At 43.3% G+C, this 17569-nt stretch overlaps 1 protein-coding gene across 5 annotated transcripts in view; it reads left to right on the forward strand.

Moving 5' to 3' along the window:
* Nucleotides 1-645: 645 nt before the first annotated feature.
* The window catches only part of LOC142759291 (heterogeneous nuclear ribonucleoprotein D0-like), a 19379-nt gene continuing 2455 nt past the window's right edge, over nucleotides 646-17569 (forward strand). Inside the window, exons 1-6 of one of the 5 annotated variants that reach the window (XR_012883121.1) lie at nucleotides 646-950; nucleotides 7229-7418; nucleotides 10040-10201; nucleotides 12771-12902; nucleotides 15026-15125; nucleotides 15215-15358. Coding sequence is in view for 3 of the 5 variants with exons in the window: in XM_075861337.1 (XP_075717452.1) it covers nucleotides 805-950; nucleotides 7229-7418; nucleotides 10040-10201; nucleotides 12771-12902; nucleotides 15026-15125; nucleotides 15215-15358 (874 nt within the window). In the remaining 2 variants the exon portion in view is untranslated. The remainder of the gene's footprint in view (nucleotides 951-7228; nucleotides 7419-10039; nucleotides 10202-12770; nucleotides 12903-15025; nucleotides 15126-15214; nucleotides 15359-17569) is intronic. The other 4 variants (XM_075861337.1, XR_012883119.1, XM_075861316.1 and 1 more) reach the window with 4 other exon arrangements.

Here is a 17569-nt window from a genome sequence, read left to right on the forward strand (position 1 = left end):
CGCACACGCTCGTGTGAATCAGGCCTTACAAGCAGATACATTTAAATTTAGAAAAATGCAAATTTTTGCACATTTTCTCTAAATCTTGGTGTTTTTTATAAATAAATATTGAATTTATTGACCACATTTTTTCACTAACATAAAGTACAATATGTCACGAGAAAACAATCTCAGAATCGCTTGGATAGGTAAAAGCATTCCGGAGTTATTACCACATAAATTGACACATCAGATTTGAAAAATCGGCTGTGCCACAAGGCCAAAACAGGCTGTGTCCTGAAGGGGTTAAGAAATAAATATATTATATTTTGCTATTTTGGAGACATTTGATAGAAATGATAATTATTGTTAGAGGTCGTAACACCCCTTTAAAAGAAAAAGTTAAATAAATAAAATTGTTCTTTGTATCAATGATTTTTATTAAATGAATGTCACAAAATAAATAAAAAAAATAAAAGTCCATATACAAACTCCTATACATAACCTTATATAGACAGTAAAATAAACTAGCCGTCTGTATGGTAATATGTAGTCTGTCTTTATATGTCTGAAACATTCAAAAGGTGGCCCCACGCAGCTATGGTGCGAGGTAATTGCCGGATACAGGTCATGGGGGCTGAGGTGTGGCGACTCGATGAAACAGACCCCTCTATCCGGCGGCCATTTCAAGCGGTGTCGCCGCCATTACTGTGAACTGGGGGAGGCGGTGCCATGAGCAGTGGAGGAGTGGCACGGCCAGGAATTCGCCATTATTCGCCTTTAGCTTTGCTGCTGCACTTTCCCCGCTATTGTTTGTAACCGAAGATGTTGGGCGAAGACGAGATGCAAGACGAGACCCAAGACGAGACCCAAGACGAAACCCTCATGGAGGCCTCCGCCAGCGAGGCGGAAGGCAGCGGGCCCGGCGAGGGGCTGAAGATTAACGCCAGTAAGGCCGAGGAGGACGATGGGTGAGAGTTCATGTGCCGAGACCTATATCCACCTATAGTTCTATATCGCCACTCCCGTATATACGCGCTAGGGGTACTGATCGTTATTGCATACCCTGGTAGCTTTGCATAGGCTCTGTGGGCACGGCGTTCCCGCTGGTTAGCGCCCAGCATGGCCCAGGCTTCTGGCGGAAAAGTCCGCGCTTGTGTTTATAGCTGTTGGACTGTATTTACTAATACTGTAACATATTTGGGCACGTTGTGGGGCTTTAGGGACATGTATTATTGCAAATATATCTTGAAATGAACGGTACAAGTATCCTATATTTGAGGGCCCTCGGATGCTATTGTCAATTGCCATTTGTGTTCGTAAAAAGGGGCATACATATGATATATAGATGAATAATGGCAGGTATCACCTGCTTATGTTCAGGATGTGCCAAATCCCCACAGAACGTTTACTTAGGAGATATGATGCCAGCTGCCCTGGCACACTTCAGACCCTGGTATAGTGAACTGGTTACAGGACTCCGAAACTATAATATACTCAGGTGTAAGGTTTCCTCTCGTAACCAGTTTAATTTCTCCTGCAGGCATTTGATACCTGGTTTTCATACACATTGCTACAATAAGCATCTTGGGCTCTGTTCACACTTCGTTTTTTTGTCTACACTTTACACACCAGGAAAATATCCCAAAGTGCGTGCCAAATGTAAACCCCTGACGTATGCAACTGTATAATATACAGTTGCATACATCGACCATAAGCTACTATATTGAAGAAATTATTACTGTGTGGTATATGTTTCTTTGCGGGATCTGTTTGTACTAAAAGGCGTAGTTGACTTTGCTTTTCAATTCAGCTGAAAAACATGCGGCACAAACCACCTGGGCACATGCCAGAACGACGCTGTTGTAGGCCCCATGGACACGGCTGTAAAAATTGTCCGCAATTACGGACCCATTCACTTCTACTGTCCACGGGCCGTAGAAGTGTACCGCAAAAGATAGGACGTGTCCTATCTTTTGCCTTTTACGGGCCGTGCTCCCATACTTTGTATGGGAGCACTGGTCGGGAATGTGGGCGGCTGGCCGTCTGCTGTGCCCGCAATCGCCACCTGTGATTATGGGCGGCACGGCCGTGTGCATGGGGCCTTAGTGTCCAGCTGCTGCATCCTCGGGGGGAGGATGAATGGGGAGGTGGTCATGCATGTGCACAGCTCCCTATCCTGTTCTATGGGAATTACGAAAACAGACGAGCAAGCGTGGTCGGCTGTTTCTTTAAAGAGGTTGTCATCTGAAAACCATTTATCAGCTAATCACAGGATAGGTGGTGAAAGTTTGATCACTATGGGGTTGCAGGGTCCCCTAGCGATCACAAGAACGGTGGTCCCCTGTGTGACTGTAGCAGTGGCCACTCGTGCGCACTAGAGCGGTAGTGTGCATGCGTGACTACCGCTCCATTCAAAAGTGGTTACACGGGACGCCCTTGTGATTGCTGGGGATCCCAGCCATTAGACCCGCAGCAATCAGGCATTTATCAGGTATCCTTTGGATAGGTAATTGTTTTCGTGGGTCAACCTAGGGCTGTGCAATTGTGACCTAAATCAAAATCACGATTAATTGAAAATGTAATCTCGTTTTATGAATATCTAGGCAACACTCCTTTTTTGCATGCTACGCAATTGAGTTAATATGTATCCCCTGAGCCTGCTTTATACTACCGTACATAATATACCCCTTGACGCTGCCCCCACGCAGTATATTGCCCCCATAGTGCTCCCCACACAGTATAATGCCCCCCGTAGCAGTCTTCCACGTGGCATAATGCCCCCGTAGCAGTCTTCCACGTGGCATAATGCCCCTGTAGTAGTCCTCCACGTGGCATAATGCCCCCCGTGGCTGTCATCCACGCGGCATAATGCCCCCCGTGGCTGTCATCCACGCGGGCATAATGCCCCCCGTAGCTGTCATCCACGCGGGCATAATGCCCCCCGTAGCTGTCATCCACGCGGGCATAATGCCCCCCGTAGCTGTCATCCACGCGGGCATAATGCCCCCCGTAGCTGTCCTCCACGCGGCATAATGCCCCCCGCAGCTGCCTCTGGTCTGTGCGGCACGACGCTAGGAGTCCCTGCCTCTCCGTGGAACTACTGTCCCGTACTGAAAACATGATTACAGTACGGGACAGTTGTCCTGCAGAGAGGCAGGGACTCCTAGCATCGTACATAACTATGATGCTAGGAGCCCGACTCCCTGCACTGAGTTCGGTCCGGGACTTCCTGACGAAATACGTCCGTCCATTACGTAGATTAATTGCGCTGAATTTTGATTATTTTTTTATAAACTACCCAGCCCTAGGACAACCCCTTAAATGATCCAGCCGAGCTCGTATGCTCGGCTGTTTTCTAGGAGTGTATGTTCACACGCTTAGCAAAAAATTTCTGAAAATACGTAGCTGTTTTCAAAGGAAAACAGCTCCTGATTTTCAAAAGTTTTTTTACGGCCATTTTTGGAGCTGTTTTTCTATAGTCAATGAGAAATGGCTCAAGAAGTGACATGCACTTCTTTTTCAGTTTTTTTTTTTTGTGACACAGCCGTTTTTTTTAAAAAAAACTCCTCGTCGGATCAGAACGCCGTTTTTCCCATTGAAATCAATGGGCAGATGTTTGGAGGCATTCTACCTCCGATTTTCCGTCCGTTTACAGCCCGAAAAACGTCCGGAAATAAGCCGTGTGAACATACCACATCTCCCATGGAACATAATGGAGAGTACCGTGCGCATGTATGGCCACCTCTCCACTTAGTCTCTGCATGGATTCGATGGTCAGCGGCCACCTCACAGCCAGGATGGCAATCGGGTGATCCCCGTTCTTGATGTAGGTATGGGTCCCAGAGTTGGCCTGCATCTATCGGACATTTGTGATGTATGTATGAGATAGGAATGCTTCCTTAAAGAGGCTCTGTCACCTACATAAGGAGATCGGCGCTATAATGTAGGTGACCGTAATGATTTTTATTTTAAAAAAACTATCTGTTTTCACCACTTTATTAGCGATTTTAGATTTATGCTAATGAGTTGCTTAATGCCCAAGTGGACGTGTTTTTACTTTAGACCAAGAGGGCGTTGTACAGAGGAGTGTGACGCTGACCAATCAGCGTCATGCACTCCTCTCCATTCATTTGGGCAGCGCCTAGGGATCCTTTTAGATCTCTATGTGCTGTCTTCTACTAACACACTAACGATACTGAAGTTTAGACAGTGAATAGACATTCCCCGCGAGATTACGCTGTAGATGACCGGTTACAATGAGATTACGCTTGCTCTGCTGTAACTACCACAGAAACGGTAACGAAGTGCAGGGATTGTGAATAGACATCCCGTGGAATGTCTATTCACTGTCTAAACACTTCAGTATCGTTAATGTGTTCGTATAAGACAGCACATAGCGATCTAAAAGGATCCCTAGGCGCTGAGTAAATGAATGGAGTGCATGACGCTGATAGGTCAGCGTCATACACTCCTCTGTACAACGCCCACTTGGTCTAAAGTAAAACACGCCCACTTGGGCATTAAGAAACTCATTAGCATAAAGCTAAAATCGCTAATAAAGTGGTGAAAATTGTTTTTTTAAATAAAAAGCATTACTGTCACCTACATTATAGTGCCGATCTCCTTAATTAGGAGACAGGGCACTTATAATGTGGTGACAGAGTCTCTTTAAGTTGACCCTTTAAGTTACTCCACTGTCATGCTTGTTAAAATTATTCAATGTATAAGCTACATGAGGTCAGCATAGAATCCTAGAGAATTTGATATATGGATGGTTTGAGGGCCTCCTTTAAAGGGGTTGTCCAGGTTTTATTTTGATGGCCTATCCTTAGTATAGATTATCAATATCATATTGATGGGAGTCCGTCTCCCGGCACCCCCATCAGTCAGCTGACTGAAGTGGCCTCCGCTTTCGTCACCGCGGCCTCTTCAGTGTTTTCTAGGCACAGCCACTACAGAAGTGTACAGCGCTGTGCCTGTAAACTGGGAAAAGGCTGCTGCGATGAACTCCATGGCTCGATTAGTCCTCTGATCAGTGGGGGTGCTGGGAGTCGGACGCCCACCGACCTGATATTGATGACTTATTCTAAGGGTAGATCATCAATAAAAAAAAATTGCCAGACCTTTACATGGACCAAGCAGGCATTCTCTATTACCTGTATGGGATCTGAGTTAGATGGCTAAAAATGTCTCAAGAATGTATTTTATTAACTTAACAATCAAGGGTTTATCCTCTAAGGCCTCATGCACACGAACGTGCTTTTGCGGCTGCAATTCCCCCGAAATCCACGGGAGTATTGCGGCCCCATTCAATCCTATGGGGCCATGCACACGACCGTGGTTTTCATGGTCCGTGCATGGCCCAGGAGCCTGGACCGCAGAAAGAACGGGCAAGCCTTATTACGGCCGTGTTCTGCGGTCCGGGCTCATTGAAAATAATGGCCGCAGCCGTGTGCACAGCCCGCGATTTGCGGGCGGCTCGCGGCTTTTACTCCGTGGCCGGCCGACCTGAAAATCACTGCCGTGCACATGGCTACGGTCGTGTGCATGAGGCCTTACTATAATAAGTGATCCAGATCTAGGAAGTAGCCGGATTATATATGTCATGTAAAATTAATTCATATGACCTATAGATCTGGAATGATCTCACTGTACTTAAAGAGGCTCTATCACCAGATTATAAATGCCCTATCTCCTACATAATCTGATCGGCGCTGTAATGTAGATAACAGTGGTTTTTATTTTGAAAAACGATCACTTACCAAGTTATGAACAATTTTTTTTAGATTTATGCTAATGAGTTTCTTAATAGACAACTGGGCGTGTTTTTACTTTTTACCAACTGGGTGTTGTACAGAGGAGTGTATGACGCTGACCAATCAGTGATCAATCAGCCTCATACACTTCTCATTGTTCCAGCCCAGCTTCTTTCACTGCACAATCACTGTGCTGTGGATCATGCTGGGCTGGAACAATGAGACGTGTAGGACACTGATTGGTCAGCCTCATACACTCCTCTTTACAACGCCTAGTTGGTAAAAAGTAAAAATACGCCCAGTTGTCTATTAAGAAACTAATTAGCATAAATCTAAAATTGTTTATAACTTGGTCAAAAATGATAGTTTTTCAAAATAAAAATCACTGTTATCTACATTACAGCACCGATCAGATTATGTAGGAGATAGGGCACTTATAATCTGGTGGCAGTTCCTCTTTAAGAAGTTGAATGTACATATATGGATTGAGATGACAGGTTTGCACTGTATGTATAATGTCATGTTGAGATACTAAAGCAAAATGTTCCCCTTAAAGGGATACTAAACGTTCAACAAACTTCTGACCTGGAAGTTTTTCTGGAAAAAGCCGTTGTAGCGGAGTACAGGTTCAGATTCTGTATTGAGTCCGTACACCGCTACAATGATTTCTGGAAAAACCGAAACCGACACGAAGTGGCTGGGCGCTAACTCAAGTGTTTCTGCCACTTCGTTTTAGCGATTGGTGTGGGGTCTCATTGCTCGGACCCCCACCAATCAAAACTTCAGACGTGTCACTGTAACACTTCGGAAGTTTATTGAACGTTTAATTAACGTTTTAAGGTATTATGTTAAGGCCTGTTCACACGTTCCGGATTTCACGCGGATTACACCACAAAATCTGCATAGAATCCACCTTCAATTGAAGTCAATGGGAATTCTACACTGTGCAGGCTCTCTGGATATAAATGCTGGCTACTTATTCCCACGGATTCTGCATGGAATCCCTGCATTCGGAATAGCCCCATTGAATGGTCCATAGCCAAATCCGATATCTGTGAACATACCTTAAGCGTAAAGGCCCATTTACATGGGCTAATTATTGTGCGAACAAGCATTCTCACAAACGCTCGTTTTTTTTGTTATTGGCCCATGTAAACCGGGCAGTGATCAGCCAACATATGACCAAACGTTAGTTTGTCAGCAGATCACATGGTTTATGCAGGCTATAAAATCCTAGTTGTTGGCCGCACATCTCCCCGTGTAATCAGGGAGGTGTGCTGCCGACCATGATGAAAACTAATGGGGACCAACAAGCGTTTTAACCTTCGTTCGTCCCCATACTATATAGCATCGTCCTGTGCACGGTGTGCTAAGCACTAGATATAAGGCTTATGATATATTTTGTGAATGTATATTATTTTGCTGTATTTGACACTTGATCAATTCTTTGTAAAAATTTTGCTTGTTTATTTTTCTTTAAACTTTTAAAGGTGTCTGTTTGGTTTGTGCAGGAAGATGTTTATTGGAGGGCTTAGCTGGGACACAACAAAGAAAGACCTGAAGGATTACTTTTCTAAATTTGGAGAAGTTGTAGACTGCACTTTGAAATTGGATCCAATTACTGGTCGGTCAAGAGGCTTTGGTTTTGTATTATTTAAAGAAGCTGATGGTGTTGATAAGGTACTATAAATAAATAAGAATTATTTTCTTGCTGAGACACTGGAGATTGGGTGTTCCTTCCAGCCATATATGTGATCAGTTACCAGGAGCTTCCACTAAGGCCCCATGCACACGAATGTAAAAATGCCCGTAATTACTGCACGTTTTTACGAGCCCGTGGACTTCTATTGGCCACGGGTACCTCCCCGTATGCTTATGGGAAGTTGCCCGTGCCGTTGAAAAATATAGAACATGTCCTATTTCAGGGCGTAATTACGGCACGGGCAGCCCATAGAAGTCTATGGGGCTCCCGTAATTACGGGGGACTATGTGTGTGAACCCGTAATTACGGGAGCGTTGCTAGCCGACGTCAGTAAATAGTCACTGTCCAGGGTGCTGAAAGAGTTAAACAATCGGCAGTAACTGTTTCAGCACCCTGGACAGTGATTACCGATCACAATATAGATCAAGACGTTCATACTTACCCAGAACTCCCTGCTTCTTCCTCCAGTCCGGCCTCCTGGGATGACGTTTCAGCCCATGTGACCGCTGCAGCCAATCACAGGCTGCAGCGGTCACATGGACTGCCGCGTCATCCAGGGAGGTCGGACTGGATGTCAAGAGAGGGACGCGTCACCAAGACAACGACCGGGTAAGTATGAATTTCTTTTACTTTTTCTGCGGAAAGGTCTGTCCCTTCTCTCTATCCTGCACTGATAGAGAGACGGGCTGCCGATTACTGCAGTGTAATTTTGCAGCGAAAACCTTGCCCGTGAATACGGGTGACATCGGACCTGTATGCACGGGTCCGTAAATACTGGTGCAATACGGGTCGAATACGTGTGACCAAGGACCCGTATTTACGGGAGGACAAAAATACGTTCATGTGCATGAGGCCGTTGTTTCACGGACCACATCAATGCAAAGGCCGAGACTGTTCCGTCAAAAACTGACAGGAGTAGGACCTGCCATATTTTTAATGGAGCGGTTCGCAAGGTACCGTTAAAACAACGGAAGTGTGCATGGCCCCATTGAAATGAATGTGTCCCGGTGATATCCGTTAAAACAACGAATATCACCCTGACGAAAAAAAACTGAAGTGGGCATGAGGCCTTACTGACATGGTGATGGGATCTGGCGCCCTCTGTCCCTGTGGTTAGACTGCTGGCAGTATGAAGGGCACACTGCAGCTGTCAAAGGTTTTAGGACTGAGCGAAATAAAGATATTAAAAAACAAAAACATAATTGGTATTGCTCTGTCTGTAAAAGTTTGAATAAGTACAATATAACATTATTTATCCTGCTTGGTGAACACGCAACCTAATGGTGTAGTTTGTGCATATGTTTTGTGTGCCCACGTTCCATTTTTTTTTTTTTTTTTTTTTTTTGTGATGTCCTGAAAAGCGTAGTCTACTAAGCTTTTCAGTACTTTTCCAAAACGTATACCACACATACTTTTTTACTTGTATTGAAGTCAATGGCTACGTATGGACGACATATACAGTCTTAAACCCTACGTTTGCATACGTAAAATGTATACGTTTTTGTCTTGACTTTGCAAAGTTTGATTTAGCTAAAGAACAAAAAACCACATACGTTTTTAGAAGTAAGAACGGACACAAACGTTTATGACGTATGCTACAAAAAAACTTGTGCGTATGTTACGAATGCATACGCTTTTGTAACTTTAAAAACGTATACGTCGTCGTATACCACAAACGTGTGCACAAAATGAGATGTGAACTTGGCCTAATGCGTCATGCACACGACCGTGCATTTGCTGCTGTACACTATTCATCAATTGGGGAGTATAAAACACATGCTAACCTATGGGCCAATGCACGGTACTCTGGTTTCCACGGTCTGTGAATAGCTCGGACCGCAAAAAAAATAGGACATGTCATTATACGGTCCGTGCCTCAAATCAATGCACGTTTTGTGTGCGCAGTCCGTGATTGTGGACGGCTCACGGATGACACTCAGCGGATCGTCCATACCTTAATCACGGACCGTGCACACGGCTACGTCCATGTGCAAGAGGCCTTAGGTATTCCTGGATGTCCATTTATTTGAGTAGGTACTTTGCTTAAAATCATTGGAAAACACTGGTATTGAACACTGCTGTGATTACTGATCGGGTAAGAGCTTAACTGCCGTGACTATTGTAAAGGGAATTTGTCATGTATTTTAGTTTCATTCACTAGATTTAAGTATTGTGTGTGTGTGTGTGTGTGTGTGTGTGTGTGTAGTTTTTTAATGACAGTTGCACATAAACAAACTTGATTTAACGACTGCTGTATAGCCTCTTTACGGTGGCCGTTCACGGTAGTTTTTCTGAAGCGCTACCTTTTAATGGCGGGACTTGAGAAGAGCTTTTCCCACATCTGACGGGGAGCTCCTGAAACCCGGGCTGTTGTGAACCGCTTCAGGGCAATGATCGGAGACCACTAACGGTGGTCTCCGATCATATTTAACCCCTCAGGTGCGGCGCTTAATAACGAGCGCCGCATCCGAGTGGTTTTAGAGGGAGGAGCGGTGTGGCTGTGTTTTATCGAATCATGACCAATGAATATGACCAATCATATTTAATAAAAGCTGCAGACTTAAAATGTAGGATTTTTATCAGTTGTTGTTTCTTGCAGGTAATGGAACAGAAAGAACACAAGTTAAATGGCAAAGTCATAGATCCAAAAAGGGCAAAAGCAATGAAGACAAAAGAACCAGTTAAGAAAATATTTGTGGGTGGCTTGTCCCCAGACACACCAGAAGAAAAAATAAGGGAGTACTTTGGAACATTTGGGGAGGTAATTCTGTTTGGTCTTAGGTTTTCTTAGATTGTTTAGCTTCAGGACAAGTCCGAATGTGCTTTATGTATCCTGGTGGTCACAAGACTAGTGTAAAATTCTTTAAATATTTATCATAAAATGTAATATCACCTATTAACTTAGGACATCTGACAGATGCAGTAAAAGAAAATACCCCAGCGGCAGCTCCTATCTATGTAGTGTTACTCAGCCGATCAGGACCCCATGGCCACATCCACAGTATTTTACTTTCTAGTGTGCCATGAACGCAGCTGCAATAATGAGATGGCACCCAAGGGGTATGGAACATGGATGGAATGCAACTTTGTAGTCTGTGCCCTGTCCTATTTTGCCTCTAGAACGCCTAAAAATCTTCTATGTGCAGAACAGGTTTTTATAAATGTTTAGAGCTCTTGTTACACCGCTTGTGGCAAACTTTGGAAAATTGTACGATGTCCTAATTTCCATTCTAGAACTATATTTTATTCAACTCCCTTAAATGGATCGGTACGCTGGGTGTGAATACGCTATATACACAAAAGTATTGGGACACCCACATATTACACCTACAGGAGCTTTTATGACCATTTATTTTGATTTAGAATAAGAGGTTATACAGTTGTCCTCCCATTACAGCTAAAACAGCTTCCTCTCTTCTTGGAAGGCTTTTTCCTAGAATTTTTTTTTAAATTTATTTATTTTTTATTTTTATTTTTTTTAGTTTGTCTGCGAAAATTTTTTCCCCATTCATCCGGAAGAGAATTTGTGAGGTCAGACCCTGGTGTTGGATGGAAGGGTCTGGCTCTAGTTCATCCCAGAGGTGTTTGATGGGGTTGAGCCAGTCAAGTTCTTCCACATCAAACTCCCCCCAACCATGTCTTTATGGACCTTGCTTTACTGGGGCACAGTCATGCTGAAACAGAAAAGGGCCTTGCCCCGAACTGTTCTTATACAAATGCTATTGACTGGTATCTGAGGGGATAAACGGCTGCGATCCAAGCAGTATACAGCTGGCCCTCACTGCGACTGTTGCAGCAACAGCTCCTGTTCCTGCGCCATACATTTACGGTGGGTGTCGCTAACTACATCGCACCAGCGCTGTAAATGTTTGGCGCGTGACGCTAAGGGGTTAATGAACTGTGCAGCTGTGGTCATGACATGGCCAGTACAAGCTTTTCATCCCATGAAAGTAAATGGTGAAGGTTCCCACTCAGTGACTTCAAGCAGAGATCTTAGTAATGTTAATTGGTAAACAAAGTGTATTCAAACATGGTGTAATTTTTCATGATCTAATGAATAAGCTTCGTTTACCAAAGATGAATACAGCAGTGTTTAACCCCTTAATGACCAAGCCATTTTTTAAGTTTTTCCATAGTCTCATTCAAAGAGCTATACATTTTTTTTTTATTTTTGCGCTGACATAGCTGTATAAGGTCTTGTTTTTTGCGGGACAAGTTGTAATTTTTAATAGCACCCTTTTGGGGTACATAAAAGTTAATCAATAAATTCTATTAACTATTTTGGGGGGGGGGGGGAATAGAAAAAAACCTGCAATTTCGCCACAATTTTTTGGCGTCCTAAATTTACGCCGTTTACCGTGTGGTATAAATAACACAATAACTTTATTCAGTGGGTTCTTGCGATTGCAACGATACCAAATTAGTATAATTTTTCTGTTTTACTACTTTTACACGGTGAAAACACTTTTTTTTTTTTTTTTTTTTTGCCTCCATATAAGAAGCCCCATAACTCCTTTTTTTATTTTTTCACTGATGCAGCTGTATGAGGGTTTTGTTTTTTTGCGGGATGACTTGTAGTTTTTATCGGTACCATTTTGGAGTAGATGCGACTTTTTGATCACTTTTGAACACATTTTTTTGTATTTTTTTTTTTTTTTTTTTTTTTTTTTAGGCTGGATTCAAACAAAACAGCAATTTTTGCATGCTTATTTTATTTTTTACGACGTTCACCGTGCGGGTTAAATGATGTAATAAGTTTATAGTTGGGGTCGTTATGGACGCAGTGATACCCAAATATGTGTAACTCTTGTATTTTATTTGTTAATAATAAAGCAGTTTGTAAGGGGGAAAAGTTTTTTTTTTTTTTTTAACTAGTCCCACTAGGGGGACTTCACTATGTGATCAGATTGCATTTATAATACACTGCAATACCTTTGTATTGCAGTGTATTATGCCTGTCCGTGTAAAACGGACAGGCATCTACTAGGTCATGCCATAGCAGGCATTTACTACAGGCAGACCTGGGGGGCCTTTAGGCCCCCGGCTGCCATCGGGGACACAGACACTCGGCGATCTTATCGCCAGGTGCCGGTGGGATGAGAGGGAGCTCCCTCCCTCTCTCCAAATCCACTCAGATGCAGCGCTCGCTATTGAGCGCCGCATCTGAGGGGTTAAACGAGTGAGATCGATACTAATATCGATCTCACCCGTTTGAGCAGGGACGCCCCTAGCCCTCAGCTACCTCTGTTAGCTGAGAGCATGGAGATTTAACGGCTCCCTGCTGTTTATTCCGAAGCAAATTTACAGAATCATTTACAACTTTCTTCCAGGTTGAAGCAATTGAACTTCCTATGGACAACAAGACCAACAAACGACGTGGTTTCTGCTTCATCACATTTACAGAAGAAGAACCAGTGAAAAAAATAATGGAAAAGAAATACCATAATGTTGGCTTGAGTAAAGTAGGTCATTCTTTTGAAATGCAAATAGTTACAAATACCTCTGCAGTTAAAGCTTATGGGATTCCCAGCTCATTTTCACGTATAGTGACTCCAGAAGTCCGCACTATAAGTGGTGCAAATCTTCAGTTTTATTTACATCACATTCAAAACCAGACTCATTGGTAACGATAATTAGCCAGTATAAATACATGAAAACCTGAATCCTAGATCATTTATCATTGATATTTGTCGATCATGTGAGCATACAAATCATTGCAGCGATATGTAAATATCACTCTAAGCAACATTTACAGTACTGTAGTACTACCTAGCACACACATGTTGCTCCTTCCCGCTTGTTGCACATTTCATTTTGATGTAATGTGCATCGGATCCTTAATTCACCCTCAATGTGTACAGTCCTTTAGTCATTGCAATATTCCAACTACAACTCAGAGTTAATAGACGGAGGGGGGGGGGGGGGTGTTCTATGTAACCATTCTCCCCTCTGGCCAACAGTTGAGGATCCTTAACAAGAGTCTCTCTTGCTCTGGGGGACCTGTCCTATCCTGCATTGGGCTGGGTTTTTCCACAAAATGGCGCAGATTTGCCACAGTATGTAGCAAAAATTGCATTTTGCCCGCTACGTTTGAACCCATCCTTACATAGACAATCCATTGATCTGAATGGGCACTACGTAATCCTTAATTTTCCATGTGGTGGTGGTGCTGCAGGGAACTTTAACACTTACTACCAGTTTTTCCCCACCGAAAACCGCTTGAATGCAGGGGGGACACTAAAAAAGTAAAGATTGTTCAAATCGGAGAATCCCTTTAAAAACAAATCCCTTTGTCAAATTCACCTGTCAAGATATTACAAATTCTCTTCAGTCGTTTCTTGGTTAGATCGATTCTATAAGGCTGAGTTCACACAAGATTGGTACGTTGTGTAGAAGCATGCAGCGTATCTGTCCTGTGCGCCGCAGGGAAGTTTTCGCTCGGAATGTCCACTGCGGAAAACTGCAGCCCCAGCCGGCCTGCTAGCACGAACTCTCTGCTGCAGCCTGTGATTGGCTGCCGAGGTGGTCACCTGGGATGAAGCGTCGTCCTAGTAGGCAGGCCTTCTGACATCACCCAGGCCGACCTCCTGGGATGACATTTCATCCCATGTGGCCGGCGCTACAGCCTGTGATTGGCTGCAGCGGTCACGTGGGATGAGTCGTCGTCCCTGGAGGGAGGAACACAGACTTCTGGATAAGTATCAGGTTTTTTTTTTCTTCTGAGTTGCGTTTTTTGCGGCGGGATCGCTGGGAACCTTCCGCAAAAAAACGCAACAACTGCTATTTGTTGCTGGATTTAGCCCCCTATAGAATTCAATGGGGAATTCCCGCAACAAATAAGCAATGTTTACGCAAATACAATTGACATACTGCGGAATAAATTTACGCAGCGCAGTTCAATTTCTGAGCGTTTTTTCCGCTTCCGTTTTTATGCAGCGTGTGGATGAGATTTGTTCAAACTCATCCACTTCGCTGTTAGGGTATGTTCACACGGCAGCGTCCGTAACGGCTGAAATGACAGGGCTGTTTTCAGGAGAAAACAGCCCCGTCATTTCAGCCGTACCGGCATGTGCAGGCGCTTGAATGCCGCGTCCATTACGGACGTAACTGGAGCTGGTTTTCCATGGAGTCCATGGAAAACTGCTCCATTTAAGTCTGAAGAAGTGACATGACACTTCTTTGGCGCCGGCGTCTATTTATGCGCCGTCTTTTGACAGCGACGCGTAAATATACGCCTCGTGTGAACAGACAAACGTTTGTCAACGCTTTTAAGCCGTAATTTCGGACGTATTTCGGGGGTTAAAACGTAATAGGCCGTGTGAACATACCCTTACTGTATTCTGCTGCGTTTTTTCCATCCGCAATTCCGCACTGTGTGAGCAAGCCCTAAAAGTGACATTCAGAAATGTCTGCCAGTACAAGTGGATAATTCTGTTTGAATTGCGGCTTCTTATAATGAAATGGCTTCTAACATATCACATATCATTTCTATTTAGCCTTGTTTAGCAGCACCCCTCTAGTAGTTAATTTCCAGAAGTTACGATTTTATTCTCATTCACGTAATTCTTTTTCTATTTGTTCATAGTGTGAAATAAAAGTAGCACTTTCAAAGGAACAGTACCAGCAGCAGCAGCAATGGGGCACAAGAGGCGGAGGATCCTCTACAAGATCTCGTGGAAGAGGAGGTTAATGGATCCTTTACAAATCATTAATGTACATGACTGTTTTAATTCTTTAATTTGGTTTTACTGATGTTTGCAACTTTTATCCACAGGCTCGGGTCAAAACTGGAACCAGGGATACAGTAGTTACTGGAATCCAAGCTACAGTAGTTACGGCTATAACAACCAGGGTTATGGAGGCTATGGCAACTATGACTACACTGGCTATAACTACTATGGATATGGAGATTACAATAGTGAGTATCAGTCATTTAATAGAACACTAGATGTAGTTTGTCTTATGATTATCGAAAGCTTGCATATACGTAATTCAATATTACAACTGCCTTACCTGGTTTGCCCAATCACCTAAATGTTGCCCTGTAATGTTGCTGCACTTCCTAACAGTAATGATTATATAGCAGATATAGGGATATCGTTCTGCTCTGCCACATGTGAACATACCCTTATGTACGCTTTAATACAATTTATAACTGAAACTTCTATAGCATTCCTCTTTAGTTGTTCACATCGAGAGGAGATGCATGCATAGATGACGTGCACATGGCTGATAGGAATGACAGACGCCCTAACAATAATAAAACTTACCATGCCTTTGTCCTTCTGTGCATATGGAACTGGAACACTATCGCCTGTTTAATAAACTCAGATATAATGTAAAATTCGATGTCCCTGCACATTCTGCTATCAAAATGGGAGAGAAAAAAATACAGGAAGGTGTAGAATAGAAATGTCCTATGTGTTAGGGACTATTTGCACTATTTGAGTTGTACTTTTGGCATATGCGCTGGGGAAGCCCCAGGTGCATATGCCATGCCGAATGTATCCATAGGACTTCATTTACCCAATTGATGCCCAAAAGCGTGTCTGGGAAGTTTGCATTGGCATATAAAAAAAAATTATTTTATTTTTTTTACACTGTATGGAATAGTATAGTAGAATACATTATTCAATATAGAGGCACTTTAACGGTGTGATCTTATGGGCTATATATGCCACTAAAAAGCCTATACAGTGGCATACGCCGAAAGTGCGCCTCCGAATGACCGCTCAAACGCAGTGTGAACAGAGCCTTACTTTAAAAAAGCTCTCCAGCTGTTTTTTTTTGTTTTTTTTTCTTGTCTATGCCTTGTGTAAACCTGTTTTCAGTAAATGTGTTTGCTGTCTTGGTTTACTTCTTCTCCTAATGCAGCCTATATTTCCCATCGTGCCTCTGGCTTGCAGATGGGTCGGAGTTTCATCACTTGCTCTGCTTGGAGTCATATCTAAGTGCAGCAAGTAATAGATCAGTGACCTAGAACTTCTGTCCTCACACTGCAGAGTCTGTGTATTCCTGTGTGTTGCAGCTTCAGCCGGTCTCCTCTGCCTCCTTGTGATAGATTTCTCTGTCTAGTGTTTACACAAGATACAGTGTGGAACAGCATCTCAGAAATACACTAGACTCTCGCTCAGGAGAAACTGTCCACCTGTCTACATATGAGTATGGTCTATTATGATGATCAGACTGCGATCACATGATGCAGCTTCCCATAGTGAAAAGCGTCAACATTTATAAATGCAACTGAGCTGGGAAGAGACAAATGACACTGGTGAGAATATGTGCTTCTTTAACCCTTTCCCGACCCATGACGAAACTACGTCATGGAGCAGGGGAGTGAAGTTTGGAGCGGGCTCATGCACTAAGCCCGCTCCATACACTGCAGGTGTCAGCTGTGTATCACAGCTGATATTCTGCTGTAACGATCAGCAACAGCGATCGCGCTGTTCCTGGTCGTTTAGTTAACTGTTGCGGTCAATAGCAATCGCGGTATTTCTGTAGCAATTTCGTTGAAAGTAGCAGACATTCCGCTGTGGAAAAAATGCACCATTTTACGTGCGGTCTGAAAAATACGCGCACGGGGGTCAATTTCTACGTTAAATCTCACCCACTTTGCTGCTACTGTATTCTGCTTGTTTTCTGTCTAATTCCGGATGCAAAATGCGCAGCAATTCCGCTATGTGTGGACAAGCCTTTAGAAGGAAGGGGGCAGCCCCCAGCCGTTAGGCCTCGCTGCCTCTGGCAGGGCTTGGCAGCAGAAGCCTGTAGAGATGACTATATACTGCAATACATTAGTATTGTACAATTTGATCTAACGATCGCTGGTTCAAGTCCCCAAGGGAGACTAAAAAAAGTTTAAATACATTTTTCAGGAGTGTAAAAAAATATATAAAATAAAAAAAACTTTACCCATTTTGTCCCCCAGCACAATGTAAAAAAATAAAAATATGCAAAATTAGTATCGCCGCGTTCGTAAGAGTTCGTACTATTACAATATACCTTTATTTAACTCGGAAGGTGAACGGCGCAAAAACACACAAAAAAAAAAGATTTTCAAATCCCCAGAATCGTTGTTTTTTTTTTTTTTGGGTCACCTTCGCGCTAAAAAAAAAAGTGATCAACAAATGGT

This window comes from Rhinoderma darwinii, chromosome 1 (genome assembly GCF_050947455.1).
Source record: "Rhinoderma darwinii isolate aRhiDar2 chromosome 1, aRhiDar2.hap1, whole genome shotgun sequence".
Classification (NCBI taxonomy): Eukaryota; Metazoa; Chordata; class Amphibia; order Anura; family Rhinodermatidae; genus Rhinoderma; species Rhinoderma darwinii.